Source organism: Notamacropus eugenii, chromosome 1 (genome assembly GCF_028372415.1).
Source record: "Notamacropus eugenii isolate mMacEug1 chromosome 1, mMacEug1.pri_v2, whole genome shotgun sequence".
Lineage (NCBI taxonomy): Eukaryota > Metazoa > Chordata > Mammalia > Diprotodontia > Macropodidae > Notamacropus > Notamacropus eugenii.
In genome coordinates this window covers 472923407-472943437 of record NC_092872.1, presented here as the reverse complement: position 1 = coordinate 472943437, position 20031 = coordinate 472923407, and the positions used below count along the sequence as shown (strand labels likewise).

The 20031-nt window shown below is 35.8% G+C and overlaps 1 protein-coding gene across 1 annotated transcript in view; it reads left to right on the top strand.

Annotated features, from left to right (window-relative positions):
• Positions 1 to 20031, top strand: part of LOC140519361 (liver carboxylesterase 1-like) — a 35812-nt gene that overhangs the window by 9692 nt on the left and 6089 nt on the right. The window contains exons 3-10 of the mRNA XM_072632275.1: positions 2139 to 2283; positions 3657 to 3790; positions 4795 to 4948; positions 6957 to 7061; positions 7570 to 7674; positions 12179 to 12217; positions 17423 to 17563; positions 18747 to 18827. Of these exons, the coding sequence (XP_072488376.1) occupies positions 2139 to 2283; positions 3657 to 3790; positions 4795 to 4948; positions 6957 to 7061; positions 7570 to 7674; positions 12179 to 12217; positions 17423 to 17563; positions 18747 to 18827 (904 nt within the window). The remainder of the gene's footprint in view (positions 1 to 2138; positions 2284 to 3656; positions 3791 to 4794; positions 4949 to 6956; positions 7062 to 7569; positions 7675 to 12178; positions 12218 to 17422; positions 17564 to 18746; positions 18828 to 20031) is intronic.

Genomic DNA, 20031 nt, shown 5'->3' with positions numbered 1-20031 from the left:
GAAAATGTTACAAGCAACCAGAAAGAAACAATTCAAGTATTATGGAAACACGATTAGGATAACACAGGAGTTAGCAGCTTCTACAATAAGGGATTGGAATATGATATTCCGGAGGCCAAAGGAGGTAGGATTAAAATGAAGAAAAATCTACCCAGCACAAGTGAGTATAATACTTCAGGGGAAAAATGGTCATTCGATGAAACAGAGGACCTTCAATCATTCTTTCTGAAAAGACCAGAGCTGAATTATTTGCCTTCTGAAAGAGGGTAGTTGAGCAGGGAAGAAAGAAAAGAATTTGGAATTCAAAGACTTAAAGACAAATGTTAAAAATTATTTTTACGTGTAACTGGGAAATAACATATATAGGCAATTGGGTATAGAAATCTATCTTGACCAACAAGAAAGTTAGGGGGAAGTAGATGGAGAGGAGAGATAAAAGGGAGGACAGACTTGGGGAAGGGGCAATCAGAATGCATATCATATCACAGTGTGGAGAGGGGAGAGATGGAGAGAAAATTTGGAACTCAAAATCTTGTAGAAATGAATGTTGAAAACTAAAAATAAATAAATTAATGAAAAGACTAGAGGTAAATAGAAAATTTGGCTTTCAAATTCAAGAATAAGAAAAACATGAAAAGGTAAATAGGAAAAAGAAGCCATAAAGACTCATTAAATTTGAACTGCTTGCATTCCTTCCTGGAAAGATGATATTTGTAACTCATGAGAGTTTTCTCAGTATTAGGGTAGTTAGAGGGAACATATATATGTATTTATGTATGTGCATGTGTATGTTATACATGAGTATATATGCATGCATATATGTGTATGTTTGTATATGTGTGTATATATATGTCTGAATGTGTATATATGTATGTGTGTGTATGTATGTATATGAAAGAGGACACAGAGTGAGCTGAATATGAAGGGAGGAAACCTAAAAAATATAATTAAGTGTTAAGAAGAATGTACTGGCAGAAAGAGAAAAGGGAGAGGGAGAATGTTCTAAATCATCTCACATAAAAGAGGCAATAAAAAGCTTTCACGATGGAGGGGAAGAAGGAGAGATAAGAGGGAATAAGTGAGCCTTACTCTCATTCGATTTGGCTTAAGGAGAGAGTAACACGCCCTCAACTGGGTATGGAAACCTACCTTACCCTGAAGCAAGGCAGGGGGAAGGAGACAGGAGAGGGAGGATAATAGAATTGATGACAGATTGGAGAAATGGAGGAATGCAAGTACTATTGTGGGGGAAAAAGTCAAGGGAAAGAATGGAATAAATGGAGGGCTGGACAGGATAGAGGGAAATATGGTTAGTCTTTCACAAGATGACTGTTATGGAAGTGTTTTGCATGGCTACACATGTATAACTCACGTCAAATTGCTTTCTTTCTCAGTGAGGGTGGGTGAGGAGGGAATAAAGGAGAGGTTGTGGAACTCAGAGCTTTCAAATGAATATTAAAAATTACTTTTGCATGCAACTGGGAAATAAGATGTACCAGTAATGGGGTATAAAAATCTATCTTGTACTACAGGAAGACATGGGCAGGGGGAGAAAGAGAGGGTTATAGAAGAGAGTGCAGATTGAGGAAAGATGTGGTTTGCGTGCACCTTGTCCTGGGGTGTAGGGGGGGGGAGATGGGGAGAAAATTTGGAATTCAGAATCTCGTGGAAGTGAATGTTGAAAATGAAAAGTAAAGAAATTATATAATGGGGGAAAAAGTCTCTTAAAAAAAAAAAGATGATCAATGTCGAAAGAGTTCTTAAATATCATCTATTTCTACTCTCTCATTTTGCTGAAGAGAGAATTGAGCCTCAAGGTAGCTAGGTGATATGTTCAAAGTCCAGTAGAAAGTCAGTAGGACATAAAACACACCAAAAGAAAAATTCAATAATTTGTCAATCATTCAGCAGTGTTGAGGGATGGAGGGATGACCTGAATTGTTTTCTTATCACTATTATTTATTTCCTATATGACCTTCCACAAGCTATTTTCCTTCTAAATGTATGTTTCCTCATTTGTAAAATAAGGATGTTTGATTAGGTGATCTCCAAGCTTTTCAGCAAGTGATCTCATAACCCCAATGTGCTTTACTGAGATGCTGCAGAAAAGAAATGATTTCTCATGTTTCATTGCACAGGTGCACCCAGAACATTGAAGTATCAAAGTACTATAGAAGACTTTACTCTATTCGAAATGAAAGCATCTCATTGACATATTCTGAAGATTGTTTGTACCTAAATATTTACACTCCAGCTAACCTGACAAAGAAATCCAACTTACCGGTAAGAAGCTTAGTGCAAGATTTGGCTATGATATGGAATCAATAGATGAATCATGGTTACCTCTTGTTTCCATAATACAGGACAACAAGGAAGTAGCTCTTGTTCCAGAGGGAATAACAATAGATTAAGTTCTTCCTTTGGTCAGATCTCCACTGGTTAGACATCATGATCTTACAGAGGTCATTTAATTTTATCTGCTTCACCTCAGTTTTCCCCCACCATTGCCTAGGGCAGGAGTGGGAAGTACACACTTGTACATGGGAGCAAATAATAAATAATAAATTAATAAAATAACAAATTACAACAGTTGTTCACGTGGTCTCTCTAGATCTCTCCCTTCTCCAAACTTTCTGCTACATACTGCTAAAATTATGCTATTCCTAAAACTCAGGTGCAACCCTGCCACTTTGCTGTTACAATTATTAGTACTAGTAACAATAATATCTACCTCATAGAATTGTGAGGATCAGATGAGATACTGTTTGTAAACCTATCTTTCCAACATGATTCTAAATTACTACCATTCAGATACTCTTCAGATCAGTCAAAACAGCTTTTGAACTTTCCCTTACACATAACTGCCATTTCCCATCTCAGTGTCTTTGCACAGGCTATCCCTGATATGTGGAATACACTCCTTCCCATCTCTACCTCTTAGAATCCTTAGCTCCTTTCAGAGATCCATTCAAAATGCTATACCTTCCATTTTGAGGTTGTTTTTGGTCTTCCAGTTTCTAGTTCCCTTCCATAGCAATTGCCTTCAGCATTTTACACACACACACACACACACACACACACACACACACACACACACACACATACACACGTGTGTGTGTGTGCGAGTGTATGTACTTATATATTGCTTTTCAGAATGTGGGCCTGTTAAGCGTGGAAACTGCTTTGTGTGCTTGTTTCCCCACCACAAGGCTTAGTGTCTGATATGGAGTATATGCTTAATAAATGTTTGTTTATTGGTTGATTGCCTCATGTTTGCAAAGCACCTTCATGTATATTCTTCCATTTATTAAATGAATGAGTGCCTGTATACATGAAAAAGCATTTCCTTGGAGTAACATGGGATCAGAATGTCAGTGGTAAAGATAAGTTTTAGGATCACAATCATACCAATGGATAATTTAGATTTAGAAAATGAAATAATTTTCCTTGGGTCACAGAGCAAGCCACAGTCAAATCTATAATAAAGGTCTCTTCATTTCTATCCCAGAGCCCTTTTTACTATATCATATGTCTTCCTTATAAAAAGGGGCGCACTATATAGATCATAGAGTCTGGGCAGTTTAGACAGTCACTTTCTGATGTTCCTTTCAATTCTAGGCTATTTGATCAAGACAATTTTCCTCCTTATTTCCCAGGTGATGGTGTGGATTTTTGGAGGGAAGTTGCTGATGGGTGAGGCTTCAACCTATGAAGGACTGGCCCTGTCAACCCTTGAGAATGTGGTGATGGTATCCATTCAGTATCGCTTGGGAATTTTTGGCTTTTTTAGGTAGGATTTGGAGTCCAAGTATTCCATATCTCTGAAATTTTCTGAGTTATTCTTATTGAAACTGATCTTTGAAAAGCATACATGAAAGAGAGTATTTCTATTTTTTGCATTTACTTTCCTAGAAACTGGTATAAATGTGTGCCGATTATACTGCTTCTATAATGTAACCTTGTTGAGGTCACAAGACCTGTAGTAAGTCCTATGCCTGTTGCACTGTGGACATGTACTTAATGTCAATGTCACTGCCACCCTGCAGTTGGCCATATGTAGCTGGGGGTATCAGTTGATATCTGTCCAATTCATCAAGAATGGGTTGAAGACCCTTTATTTATTTATTCATTTCTTCTGTTCACATTGAGTATCTTCTACATATGAACCATACAATTCAAATTAACAAATGTTTATTAAAAACGACAAATACGATCATAATTTAGGGTGGAGTGAGGAAGTTGGACAAAGCTAGGAATGTCAGTAATCTTGGATTACTTGGATGGAGTTAACAAAAGAAATTAGAAGATCTAATTTTTGCTTTTATAATACTCACACCTATTGCAGAAAGAGGATCTATTTATAAGGTCTAAAAATAACAATGTTGAAAGTTAAGCTGGATTTGTTGGAGGTATGGAGGCTTGCCACTACTCCCAATTTTCCCATATAACTAGTTATTCCTAATAATAATGCCAATATTTCCAATTGCTATATATTTGTTATCTAATTTACCTCTCACTTACCTTTAGGTAAGTGCTGTTATTATCAATTTTATAGGTCAGAAAAATAGGATTTAAATATATTAAATTACATTAATATGAACATATAGTTAAATATCAAAATCCACATTTGAAATTATGTTTCTCCTATTATTCAATATTCTGTCTACCAAATTACCTCTTATTTCTTGACACTAACTTCTCTCAGATGGCCCACCCTTTGACAACTATTCTCTTTCACATCCATCCATCCATCCATCTATCCTTTCAACTATCCATCTCTTTTCTCCCTTGTAGCACTGGAGATGAGCATGCTTCAGGGAACTGGGGTTGCTTAGACCAAGTGGCAGCACTCCATTGGATCCAGAAGAATATTGCCAATTTTGGAGGAGACCCCAGCTCAGTGACCATCTTTGGTGAAGATTCAGGAGGTTTTAGTGCTTCAGCATTGGTGAGATTTCAGAATGCCATGTTTTGATTCCTAGGGCTGTGCCAATGTTTATGACCTCAGGGAGAGAGCCCAAGCATTGCAGAGATCTCTGGTATACAAAGATACTTTGGCTCTCACAATTGTATGCAGTGACTATATGTGATTCAAGACAGTGTCTTTCTTCATCAACTAGCTAGTAAAATATCTTTGACTTAAACACAGAACTGGCCATGCCTCAAGACTGATTTTAGACAACCAATAATGAAGATCTATCAAGGCATAGAAAATAGTCATGTTTTTCGAAATGGTGTTCTTTTATAATAACTTTAACTGTAATTATTTTTATGTAGTGCTTTGAAATAATTTTTCTCCTAGATAACTTTTAAAGTAGGTAATAAATATATTACTGCTTTTATTTTAAAGAAGAGAAAACTGAAGCTCAGATAGACGTAGTGGCTGTAGTCTCACTGTCATGAAGTGTATGAGTTGGGACTCAGCCCCTGTCTCTAGATTCCAAATCCAGTGTTGTTTCTATGTACATGAATTAAGTAGTTTAGAGTATCATGAAAATGTCCATAATTCTCCTTAAGATAGTCCAAACAAACTTTCTGAAGTTAACATACTCTTGACCGTATTTTACTTGACACTACTGAAGTATAGAACTAGGGCTGATCTTGACCTACAGGGAACCAGACAATGTCTCACAGTGATTTCACTTCCAATAAGTTATCCCTCTTACAAAATTTGTGGTGTTCCAACATTAGAATTTCATTGCCTCACTGTTTGTTCCCCACTTACAATATAAATTTTCCTTGGAAGAGTGGCACATTAAATCTTGCTGGCTACTGACACCTCCATGGGAATATGTTTATCTAGTGTTTTGCAAAGAACCGACTTTGAAGGGGAAAAGAGGAGAAGTCCTGAAAAAACTAGATTTTAGAAGAAAAAACATAAAAGTCATTGAGTGGGGAGAAATGGAATAAACAGGGTTTCTAAGACCCCAGGGGAAAAAATCAGCTTCATAGTTTTTGTCAGCATTTTTTGTAAACTAGCCTGTTACATAGTTCTGATTCAAGTAACTCATTATTGCGGTAATAGCTTTATCTTTTAGGAATTTTCATTGAATCTAAATTGCAGATTTTTTCATGCCCAACATTTTAAATATCACTTTCCAAGGCTAAGAAGAAGAAGAAAAACCTTTTAATACAGTCTCAGTCTAGTAATGTGATTATCTGACAATATTTTCTGAGCATAAGCATTCTTCCCTTGACCCATCTAACCAGGGCTCTTGAACCATGCAGTAAGAATCATTTTGGCCTTTGGAACAAATAACACGAAACATGTCTCTAGATCATTATTTTAAAATAATGCCTTAAGGCAAGATGTGGGGAAGTGAAGAAGACACTGGGGACAAAAAAAATCCACACGTATGCCTTCATACTACAACCATTTATTAAATTTAGGCTTGTACATATAAGACCACGTGCTAAGCTCTGGAATACAAAGACGAGAAGACAGACCCCAAATTCAAAAATTTATATTTTACTTCAGGGAAATAAAATCAATATAGATGAGTCAGAGGCTACTGATAGGAAGGATTCCACTCAGTGATGTAGGAGAGCATAGCAGAGCTAAAATGAAGTTTGACAGCCAAGGGTAGGATGTATGCTCTGTGCTGGTCTCTTATTTTGGCTGTAAATCCTTAATTTTTCTCCAGTTTATAATCTTAGAGAACTCACTGGGGGCATTGACAAATTAAGTCACTTCAAAAGGGTCACAAAGCCTATGGATATGAAGGGAATAGCTTGAATCTAGATTTCCCAATACCAGGTGTGGTCTTGCATACACTATACCAGGCCCTCTGTCTCTATTTTAGCTAATTATTTTAGTAACTAGTTGCTAAGGTTGTAGTATTTTATTTTAAATCTAGTGATGGAAGAGAGAATATGTCAACACCCTCTAAATTTCATGCCCTACCTTACAGTTTTCCTCTTGAATTGTAATTTCATTTCCATCATTGTTCTCTCAGGTTCTGTCTCCTTTGACCAAGAATCTCTTCCATCGAGTCATTTTCCAGAGTGGAGTTGTCCTTGTAAAATTTTTGTTCAGTAACAATGTCACATCACTTACTGAGGTAGGTCCTGACTTTATATGCCATTCCAAATATTTGACTGCATTTATAAACTTAAAGTGGTCAGACTTGCAGCGAGATGTGCAAATTGAGAGAATCCACCTCAAATATTCCCATAGACTATTTATGCCTGACTTGTGTGATAGAGTATTCTGAGATTGTATTGGTCTGATCAGCCACATGTAACCTGACTCTAACATAGTGATGTCATTATGGTCCTCTGTGAATGAAGGACCACAAAACGAGGTGGAAGCTGGAAGGGAATTTAGAAGTCATCTATTTTAACCACTCCATTTTCCTTCAGAATGGAGGTCCTGAGTGAGGAAGTGACTTACCTATGTCCACATCAAGGGGTAGAGTCAGGATTTGAATGCAAGTCCTCTGACTTCAGATTCAGCACATTCTTCTCTATACCATATTGTCATACATCCAGACACATAGTGGTTTGGGTATAGTTATTCTACCCCATAGGCATATAGGAATAAGTGTTTCCTGTTATATTTTGTTACAGAAAATTGCAGCTGTTGCTGGATGTAAAACAACCACTTCAGCCATCCTGGTTCAGTGTATGAGACAGAAGACAGAGGACGAGATTCTGAATATAACTGAGAAGATGGTAGGTGATATTAGAGTCCTTACCTCTTGACGCTTTGATAACTTTCATTGTATATGGTCACTTCGGGCACTCAAGTTCCTTCACCCAGCATGGGTATTTCCTGATGGCTAAATGCTCTGATTTCTGGAATGCCAAATAGTCATTGTTTGGAGAGGAGGGGTATGTTTTTTGTCAGTCATACCTGTTTTGTTGGGAGCAGATGTCATATTTGATAAGAAGACCAGGAAAGGATTCATGTCTTTCACTACAACTAATATAACATCTGAAAGTTTTCTATTTTTACTATCTGGAAGCTAGATTTTGTTGTTTCTTTGTGAAGTATTCAAAGCACTGCAGTTATAACTATATTTTAGCACAGTATGAAAAAAATATCTTGCTTTTCCTATCCTAGTTATATCTTGAGTTTTCACAAAAGTTCCCCCTATAGACCCTAGTCAACTTGACAATGACTTAAATCATGATCTGGGAAGTAGATTTCTGTGTTTTGTTTTTGCTGTCCACATGTCTGAGTATAAGGTCTAGGCTAGAAAACTATTTGAGGTTCCTCCTCCCCTCAACTCAATTATCTTAAAGAATTTGTTCTTTTAAAGAAGTTTAAGGCATAGGGATAGAGGCCTGTGCATTCTGTAGCTATACAGAACCTGAGGTCTTGAGGTCTTCCCTGAAGAAGAGTAGGGGTATTTGCCATTTGTGCTACTTGCTTTCTCCGTGAAGTCAGCCTGACCCTGGACTAAGATTGTGTCCACACAAGAGGGACAAAATGCAACTTTGGGATGGTCATTTAGATCCACTCAAGCCCCCACCACTTTAGGATGATAACTCAGAAAAATGAAGCCAAAGTAGTTTGTTAGGCATACAATAACTTGTACATTTGCTACAATCCTCTACTTTCCCCGTGTGTTACCAATTTATCAGCAACAACTGAGGAATATTGGCAAAATCAAGAGATTGCAGAGATGGAGAGAACAAGGTCCAGGCATGTTTAAAATGCAGTGCTGAGACTCTTGCTGCATGAGTTTCAGCAACTAAGCCATAATTTGCACCAAATGCAAGCTTTATTAATGCCTACTAGATAATGCTGCCCTCTTTTCTTCACTTTCTCTCTTAGGATGGAGAACAAGCATTGTATGGGGTTTTGATGGACTATGAAAGATTACACTTATTCAACAAATTGAGAAAAGAGTGCCACCACTAATATCTTGTATTTTCTTCCAAAGGCCTATGATATGTTAGGGGTAAAGAGGAGAGAGAAGAACTTGAGATAGTCATTCCAAGCAAAACTTCCTTGAGGTCTTGTTGCTTTCTTTGTGACTCCTACAGCTTGACTTTGCAGGAGGTGTGGGAGACCAGAAAACCTGTGCATTTTTTCCATGAGCACCTTCTTTTTTTATTATTTTATTTGTTTACAATATTCTACAATCACTTCCATATATCTTAAATTTTTTTCCCCTCCCTTTCCCCCTTGTTCCCTACCTCCCCATTCCCTTCCTGAGATGGCATGCAATTTTATATAGGTTCTACACATATATTTCTATTAAATACATTCTCACCTTAGTCATGTTGCATAGAAGAATTAAAATGAATGGGAGAAATCATAAAACAAACCAAAACATAACAAAAGAAAATGGTCTGCTTCATTCTGTGATCAAATTCCATAGTACTTTCTCTGGTTGTGGAAGACATTTTGTCTTAAGAGATCATTGGGAATTTATTAAGTCCTTGCATTGCAATGAAGTACTAAGTCTACCAGAAAAATTTTTCTCACACTGTGATTGTTGCTGTGTACAAATTTCTTTTGGTTCTGATCTTTTCACTCAGCATCAATTCATATAAGTCTTTTCAGGGCTCTCTGAGGTCTTTCTATTCATCATTTCTTATAGCAAAATAATATTCCATTACATTCATATACCACAAATTATTCAGCCATTCCCCAATTGATGGGCATCCCTTTGATTTCCAGTTTTTGGCCACCACAAAGAAAGCTGATATAAATATTTTTGTTTGTGTGGGACCTTTTCCCATTTTTGTGATCTCTTGGGGATACAATCCCAGAAAGAGTATTGCTGGGTCAAAGGGTATGAACATTTTGGTAGTCCTTTGGGCATAGTTCCAAATTGCTCTCCAGAATGGTTGGATCAACTCACAGATCCATCAACAATGAATTAGTGTTCCAACTCTCCCACATCTTCTCCAACATTTATCATCTTCCAATACTGTCATGTTAGCCAATCTGATGGGTGTGATGTGGTATCTCAGAGTTGTTTTGATTTGCATCTCTCTAATCAGTAGTCATTTAGAGCATTTTTTTATGTGACTATAGATATCTTTGATTTCTTCCTCTGAAAACTGCCTGTTCTTATCCTACGATCATTTATCAGTTGGGGAATGACTTATATTCTTGTCCATTTGACTCAGTTCTCTATATATTTTAGAAATGAGGCCTTTATCACAGACGCTAGTTCCAAAATTTCTTTCATAATTTTCTTTTCCCCTCCCAATCTTGGTTGCATTGCATTTGTTTGTGCAAAACCTTTTCAATTTAATGTAATAAAAATTATCTATTTTGCCCTTCATAATATCTCTTGTTTAGTCAACAATTCTTCCCTTCTCCATAAGTCTGATAAATACACTATTCCTTGCTCCACTAATTTGTTTATAGTATCAATACTTATATCTAGATCATGTACCCATTTGGACTTTATTCTTGTGTATGGTTTCAGGCATCAGTGTATGCCTAGTTTCCACCACACTGTTCTCCAGTTTTCCCAGAAATTTTTGTCACACAGTGAGTTCTTATCCCAGAAGCTGGGAGTCCTTGGGTATATCAAACAGTAGACTGCTATATTCATTGGCTGCTGTGCCTTGAATATGTAACATATTCCACTGATCTACCCTTCTTTTTCTTAACTTGTACGAAGTAGTTTTGATAATTGCTGCTTTATAATACAATTCGACTTCTGGTAGAGCTAGGTCACCTTCTCAAGCATTTCTTTTCATTAGTTCCCTTGACGTTCTGGACCTTTTGTTCTTCCAGATGAATTTTGATATAATTTTTTCTAGCTCTAGAAAATAATTATCTCATAGTTTGATTGGTATGGCATTAAATAAATAAATTGATTTAGGTAGAATTATCATTTTTATTATATTGGCTCAGGTTACCCATGAGCAACTGATGTTTTTCCACTTACTGAGATCTGACTTCATTTGTGTGAAAAGTGTTTTTTAATTGTGTTCATATACAATTGTGTTCATATATACTGGGTTTGTTTTGATGGGGAGACTCACAAATATTTTAGAGTGTCTACCATAGCTTTAAATGGGATTTCTATTTCTATCTCTTGCTTTGGGGTTTTGTTACTAATATATAGAAATGCAGAAGATTTTTCTGGGTTTATTTTGGAAGCTGCAACTTTGCCAAAGTTGTTTGTTATTCTCTAAGTATATCATCTGGGATTCTCTAAGTATATCATCATATCATTTGCAAAGAGTGATAACTTAATTTCTTCTTTGTCTATTCTTATTCCTTTAATTTCTTTATCTTGTCTAATTGCTACAGCTAACATTTCTTGTACCATATTGAATAATAGTGGTGAAAATGGACATCCTTGTTTTACCCCTGATCTTATTGGAAATGCATCTAGCTTGTCCCCTTTCCATGTACTGCTTGCTGATATTTTTGGGTAGATACTTCTTATTATTTTATGGAAAGTTCCATTTATTACTATGCTTCCAAGTGTTTTCAATCAGAATTGGTGTTATCTTTTCTCAAAAGTTTTTTCTGCATCTATTGCTATAATCATGTGGTTTCTGTTAGTTTTGTTGTTGATATGATCAATAATGTTAATAGTTTTCCTAATATTGAATCAGCCCTGCATTCCTGGTATAAAGTTGCCTGATCATAATGTGTTATTCTCGGAATAAATTGCTTTATTCTTTTTGCTAAAATCTTAGTTAAAATTTTTCCATCTATTTTCATTAGAGAAATTGATCTATAATTTCCTTTCTCTCTTTTGACTCTTCCTGGTTTAGGTATCAAAACTATATTTGTATCATGCCACGACTTTGGGAGGGTTCCTTCTTCCCCAACTTTCCCAAATAGTCTATATAGTATTGGAATTAACCATACTTTAAATATTTCATAGAATTCACTTCTGAATCCATCTGGCCCTGGAGATTTTTTTCCTAGGGAGTTCATTGATGATTTCTTCAGTTTCTTTTTCTGAGATGAGGTTATTTAAGTCTTCAATTTCCTCTTCTGTTAATCTGGACAATTTATATATTTTTTTAGCATAATCACCCATCTCATTTAGATTGTTGAATTTATGGGTATACAGTTGGGCAAAGTAATTTCTAATTACTGTTTTAATTTTCTCCTCATTGGAGGTGAGGCATGCACACCTTCTTGACAACATTGTGAGAATGAACCACATTGTCAAGGGAATTACCAAAAATCAGCTGTTTCTTGTAAATTCTGTCATCAATTCTTTTTTTTTTCCTTTTCCAGAAATTTTTAAAGTTGGATTTCACAGGAGATCCCACAGAGGTAAGTTGTTTTTGTTGCTTAATTTTTAACTCTTTGTTCCTTTAAACTAGTCAATCATAAAGTTTATAAATATTTTATAAGCATCTATTGTGTGAGGGGCATTTTGATAAGTGGTAGAATTCTAGCTACTAAGTTCTAGTTAAGTACAGAAAAGGCAATTATCTCTGAATGGAATAATTCAACTCCATGTCTTTTATGACCTCATCACACAATTACCCAGACCTGAAAATTCCTCTTCAGGAATCTGATTCTGACCTTTTCAGTTTCAGAGTACCTTCTAGACCAAGGATTCTTGATGCGTGTGTGTGTGTGTGTGTGTGTGTGTGTGTGTGTGTGTGTGTGTGTGTGTGTGTGACGGACTCCTTTGGCTATTAGAAGGGTAAATTTAATGTTTTAAAATTATAGAATAAAAGACGTAAAATTACAAGAGAAATCAATTTTATTGAAAAGTTACCAAAATATATTAAAAAATCAACTAAGTTCACAGATACCAGGTTAAGAAACCCTAGTAAGGCTTTTTTAAAATAACTTTTTACCTTTTAGAATCTCTGTCAAAATAGTTCTTCAGATAAGAATTTCCAAGTAAACTTTATTTTTGTTCATGTCAGACATTTTGAAAAACAATTTAGACTAGAAAAATTTTTTAGGTGGGTTAACAATGCCCTACATGGAATCAGTGATGAGGCCAAGTTTTCAGGAAATTAAGATTAGTTTTACCAATTTCTACCACCCCTTGGATTACCTATGAAATCAATTGTATTTGAAATAGGAGGCTCTTGCTGTGAGCTAATTTTTAGGTGAAAAATATCTGGATTTGACTAGCCATTTGAGATTCCAAGCCTTGTTGACTCATTTCAGTAGTCATCAGGTATTCCCTAGCCCTACCTCTCTCTGACATCTTTGCTACAGTTATTTTTTTGTCTTAGGTAGATTAGTATATGTAGAAGATCCTAACATTCCATCTTTTCTTCAGCGTTTTCTTAAAATTACTTTTCATGCAAGAAGTCCTCTTGAACTATGCAGAAGAGATATGAAAAATTTCCTTAAACCTCACTATCTCTATGTATGGCCTTCTAAATCTTTGTAGCTCCTTGCCACATGACTGTACTCAAGTCATTGTTTGTACACAATATATTGTGTACAATGTTTGTACCTTTCTTCTTGCTTCAGTTACCATATTCCATTGCTAGTCTACCTCTGCAGTCTGGTTTGCACTCATGGCAGCGTGCTATATAGGAAAATGTCTTGAATTAGAAATCAGGAAAGCTGGAAATAGTCTATAAGTTGGACTTTGTCATTCTCCCATTAGAGTGCTTCAATTTCCTCATGTGTAAAACAATGTGATGTAGAATTTTTTATCCTATAGATAAGCATGAAAGCTTCTTAAGGACAGAACTGTTTGAACTTCAACTTCGAAATCCATCTGTCACTAGTATATTGTTATAAAAATGTCCATATAATAGGATGTTTGTTGAATGAGGGCATTGAACTAAGTGATTCCAAAGGTCCTTTCTAGGTCTGTGTCTCATGATTCTGTAACCCCCTTGAACTTCAGTTTTCTTATCTGTATGATAATGTAGTATAATAGTCTTTTCACTGCCTACCTCAGGTTCAGATGAGGTAATATGTGATTTGTAAATGAGAAAGTACTATACTAATACCATGATGAATTTTATTCATAGAATCATGGAATCATAGAATTTAAACATTAGAAAGTCCCTTACTAGAATATGTCTAGGTCAAATCATACCTGAAAGGACTCCCCTCTACAACATAATTGACAAATGATCATATAAGGTCTTTTGGGGGATCTCCAGTAAGAGGGAATTACCACAACCCAAGGAAATCCAGTCCAATTTTGTTATTGCTGTTTAGTTGTTTCAGTCGAGTTTGACTCCTTGTGTCCTGATCTGGAGCTCTGTCTAGTGGGCCACCTAGTTGTACATATTCCAGTTTTGGACAGTTCTAATTAAGTTTTTTTTTCCTGAAAAGAAGTCTAAGTGATTTATCGGGAACTTCCACTGATTGCTCCTGATTTTACCTGTTGGAACAACTAACCAAACTTGTACCTGACAGCCATTCATATTTTTGCACATAGCTGACATTAGTTTACCCCTTCACCCAACTTGTATGTTTTGCAGTATCTTCAACAAATCTTGATATGTTAAAAATTTCAATACTTTTACCATCTCAGGTTCATTTTTTTTGGGTGCTATTGAACTTCTCAATATTCTTTGTAAATTAAGGTATTCATAACTGAACAAAATGCTTGCGATGATGTGTGATGAGGCCAAAGTTCAGTGGGACTACTATCTTATTCCTTTAAGTTGTGCCTCTCTTTTTTTATTAACTAATTTTATTTATTTTCAGTGTTCTACAAGAACTACCATATAACTTAGATTTTTATTTTCTCCTCTCACCCCCTCCCCTAGACAACATACAATTTTGCATAGGTTCTACACATACATTCCTATTAAATACATTTTCACTAAAGTCGTGTTGTGTTGAAAAATTAAAATGAGTGGGAGAAATCATCTAACAAACTGAACGCAATAGACACACACACATACACACACACACACACACATGATCTGCTACATTCTACAATTGAATTCTATAGTTCTTTCTCTGGATCAGCAAGGTATTTTGCTTAGAAGACCATTGGGAATTTCTTTTAAGTCCTTGCATTACAATGAAGTTCCAAGTCTACCAGAAAAAATTCTCACACACTGTGATCCTTGCTGTGCACAAGGTTCTCCTGGTTCTGCTCCTTTCACTGAGCATCAGATCATACAAGTCTTGCCAAGCCTCTCTGAATTGCTTCTGTTCATCATTTCTTATAGCACAATGGTATTCCATTACATTTATATACCACAATTTATTTAGCCATTCCCCAATTGATGGGCATCCCCTTGATTTCCAGTTTTTGGCCACAACAAAGAGTGCTTGTATAAATATTTTTGTAATGTGGGACCCTTTACCGTTTTTATAATCTCTTGGGGATACAGTCCTAGAAGTGATATTGCTGGGTCAAAGGGTATGCACATTTTTGTAGCCCTTTGGGTATAGTTCCAAATTGCTCTCCAGAATGGTTGGATGAGCTCACAGCTGTACCAACAATGAATTAGTCATCTTTTGATGACTATTGTGCCCTCTGGATCTAGTACTTCTGGGCAGCTTTTCTTGATGATTTCTTGGAAGATATTGTCAAGACTCTTTTTTGCATCACGGATTTCTGGTGGGCCAGTAATTCTTAAATTTTCTCTCCTGGATCTATTTTCTAGATCAGTTGTTTCTCCAGTTAGATATTTTACATTTTCCTCTATCTTTTCATTCTTTAGATTTTATTTGACTGATTCTTGATGTCTCATAAAATCATTAATTTCTACTTGCCCAATTCTAGTCTTGGCTCCACCTCTCAAGTTGTGCCTCTCTTAATGTAACCTAAGACAACTTTAGGTTTTTTGGCTTCTACATCCTACTACTGATTCATGCTGTCTTTGCAAAAAGTATCGAGATCTTTTTCAGACAAATTGGTATCTAACCACATTTTCCTCATATTTTATTTATGAAATTTATTTTAAATTCAAGTATGAAATGTACCATTTATTCCCACAAATTAGATTTTGTCAGATTCAGTCCAATGATTTTTCAAGACATCTTTGAATGTTCACTATCCTTCAATGTGTTAGCTTAATCTTTTACCTTTGGGTCATGTGCAAATTTGGTATTCATGTAATATATGCCTTTATCAAAATCAGAGACAAAAAGCTTCAATAGCACACAGTTAGGTATGGATTCCAGAGACACTCCAAAGGGGATCTCTTGCCTATCTGATACTAAGCCATCTACAGTGAAGGCCCTCTAGAGTATGGCAAAGGAGGATGATACTTAGGAACGTGGTATGTTTAGCCTAGAGAAGGGAAAACAGAGGAAGGTCATAGTACCTGTGTTGAGGCAGTTGAAGAGATATCACATAGAAAAGCAATTTGATTTTTTCACTTTGACACTATAGACTAACTCTAGAAATAATAGGTAGAAGCTGTAGAGACTTGGTGTAAAAGAAAATTTGTAATAATTAGAACTATTTAAAAACACAGTAAATTTCCAGAGAAGGTTTAGGTTGGAATAGAGAGTCTCTGAGCTCTCATGATTTTGACTCTAAGATTTTGAAATTTTGTGACAGAATAAAAAAGTCAAACAACCAAATACAATGGGTGTTAAGTAGTCAATTGAATCGAAGGTGATATATGTCTATATTTTTGTATGGGTGTGTATCTGTGTATATATATATATACACACACACATATATATGTATAAATATACACACCTCCATACATACACACATTTGTATATTATACACATACATGTGTTAAACAATGCTTTATTACATGCATATCTACAATATGCATGTATTTACATATATATTTATATGTCTACATATATTATTTAAGTGTATATTTCTATATGGATCTACACACATATATGTATAATTTATATATTATTATGTGCATGTGTTATGATACTACATTGTAGTTCTGTTTTGATTGCTTCATAATTCTGTGAGCTACATATTAAAAGGACCACTCCATCTAATAAGGAAATTGATTTTTAGAGAGGGTAAGGGATTTGTCCAGTTAGTTGGTTAGATATATTACATCCATGCCTCAAACTTTGGCCTTCTGGTTCCATGTTCTGTGCTTTTTTTCATGACTAAATGAATATTAAGTGACTTTCAAAGAGGAAGAAATCTATATAAATTAGAATCACCTAGAGAAGACTACTTAAGAAAGTGACACTTAAATTTGTCCTTGAAAAGATGAGGAAACAAAATATTCCCATCCAAAAATTTGTCCCCAGGATAGTCCTTTACAATGGACTTGTTTTTATACAGTAATGCTTTTCTACATTTTGGAATATACAACAATTAACTCGTTTTCTTTCCCCTAATGTTCTGAACTATTGTACTGAAATCTGTTGCAAGAAAACCAGAAGGAATTCATTCAAAAGCAGCAATTCAGTGGTGAGATAAAGACAATGCCCACAACCGTCCTTGCAAGTCAGGTCCTGCTGACCTTACCAAAGAATAAGGAGATAGTGTCCCTGAATAAGCTTTAGAGAACTGAAGTAAAAATGAATTCATTGTTGGTTGGAAAAAAAAAAGCAAGCAAACACCCCAGCTATATTAGTATTTTTTTGTTACAGAAATATATGACCCTACCTACAGTTGTGGATGGAGTATTTTTCCCCAAAAGTCCTGAAGAACTCCTGGGTGAAAAACAATCTGATGGCATTTCCTTCATGATGGGAATCACCAGTGATGAATATAGTTTCCGTCTTCCAACTGTAAGAGCATTGTGTTTCTTCTAGAATCTTGTGTTCTCTTTTTCTCTCCAGGACCTGAAATTCCCCATTGGTGAAGTTGAGAAATAGCTTCATTCAGTGTACTGAGCATCCTCTGAGTCTGATTCTGAGTTAACAACCCTACACTTCTCTCCCCCAGTACAGGACTCCATTTCTAAGGAATTGCTTTATGTGGTTGTTGAATTGCTGCAGAAGTGAAAGTGGCATTTAGCACTCACCGTCTCAAAGAATCTTAGAACACTGGAGTTGGACAGCATAGAGTCCAAACCTCTCATTTCTCAGATGAGAAAACTAAGGCCCATTAGAGGGAAGAGATTACCTCCAGTTGTTGCATTGTGTTAATGTGAGGACAAGGATAAGAGTTCAGATCTCCTATTTTGTATTCAGCTCCATGACCCATAAAGTGCATAATGTCCTTGTTCTCCCTAGAGATTCCTTCCTATTAAAATTGGAAATTTTTGTGTGAAATCCCAGATTTGACATTTCCTATCTCCCTCAATGTGGAAGCAATATGATACTGTGGGAAGAATATGAGAGTTTGTTTCTGCACACAAGGGTTTGAATCCTGGTTCTGTCATCAGCTTTTATGTGACCTTCTGTTAATCACTTAATGTACCAATGTTAATCACTTCTGTACCATTTCTGTATTTCTGTATCTATAAAAGGAATTGGTTGGACTAGATTAAGTCAAGTAAATGGTAGCTATTCTTGTGTAAATGATTCAAGGTTACCGCTAACTGTGGAATCTGCACTCCAAAAGGTGACATTCAACTAAAATAATGGAATGTAGATCCAGTATCAGTTAGCTGCCCTTCAGACCTCATTGCTCTGTCAAGAAGCTAGATGCTTTCCATTGACCAACTCTCTGGGTAGCATGGGAATCCCAGTTCTATCTTCCTGGAAGAAATGGATCAAATGCTGCTTTATTAAGAGTTGAAAAAAAAGTACTATTTTTCTCATCTTTTTACTTGTGTGTTTTCCTGGGATGTTTTGTGAACCATGTTAATTCATTATACTAATCTTACTTATCAGAGAACTTTACTTCAGATTTGAAGATAACCTAAAATCATTTGCCTCATTTGTATCACATAGCCAGTTTTATTTTTTCTCACTTCTTGTTAACCATTAATACTTTATAAGATTGTTGGATCTTTTTTTTTTTCAGGAATTGGGACATTCTCTGCTAGAGGATAAATTGGACCAAGAGACAGTACCAGCACTATTATGGACCTACTATCCCTACGTTGTAAGGATTTTAGAGATATAGATTATAAGATCTGGGAGAAATTTAAAATCCAGATGGTCAAAGACAAAAAAAAAATGCTCAGAACATAGAATGTTAGAACTTAGGTACCTCAAAGCCCATCAAGCACAAAGTGCTCATATGATAGATGTGGAAACTGAGGTCAATAGGAGGGAGGTAGTTTCCTAAAGGTCATACATCCAGTCTGACACGGAGGTGGGATTTAACCCCACGACCCTGGATACTCAGTCCAGTGCAATTCCCACAGCACCATTATTCTTTCTATCTTAGGGCAGACACCAAGTACTCAAAGTAGTTTAAATCACAGATGTCCCTTTAGGTTACAAAACTAAAACTTTTTTGATTTGTTTTGCATTTTTAAAGCCAATTTGGACCACTAAATATTCTAGCATCATACGTGTTGGAGGTCAAAATATTTTAAGTCATAACTTTCAAAACCTAAATTTATTACCTGTACAGAAAAATAAAAGATGCTCGACCCTCTCAACTGTAAGGGAAAACTAGAAAAAGAGTAAATACAATTAATCATATCTTCTCTAACCAACACCTCCACTCAGTTTGGAAATATTTTTGCCCATATTGGGAGCAGTGCAATAGCATTTTGTTTATATCTTTTTAAAGCATTTGTCCAAATATACTTTATGTTATACTTCTGTGTTACTGTTCTAATTCCCTCTTATATTATAGATTCTAGGAGGGCAGGATGAGGGTAGGAATTGTCCTGTGATTTCATCGTAATTTCCTGATGATAAGAATTCTACTACCAATTCAGGTTGGCAAATGCTCAGCAGCTTATGGTTTTAGAGAAGAGACTCTAGTATGAAGACACTGAGTGACTTGTCCAGAGTCACAAAGCCAGTGTATTTCTAGAGGCAGGATTTGATCTCATATCCAACTCCCTATCTACCATGTCATGCAGTAGAAAACGTGCTTTTTTTCATTTCTAAATTCTGATAAATGTCCAGCACATAGATCCACCACAAAATAATAGCCCTTGAAATAAGCATCTTCCTCTAAATGTCAATAATATATTCCACACACACAAAATAAGATTTGAGATGAGACATTTCAGGTTAACATAATAAACAATGTTATGATTAAGCTATTGGCTTGAACAATTTATGGCAATGTTGTGAAAGATGTGAGTTAGGGCGACTTTAAGTAAGACATGAAGTTAATGAAGAGA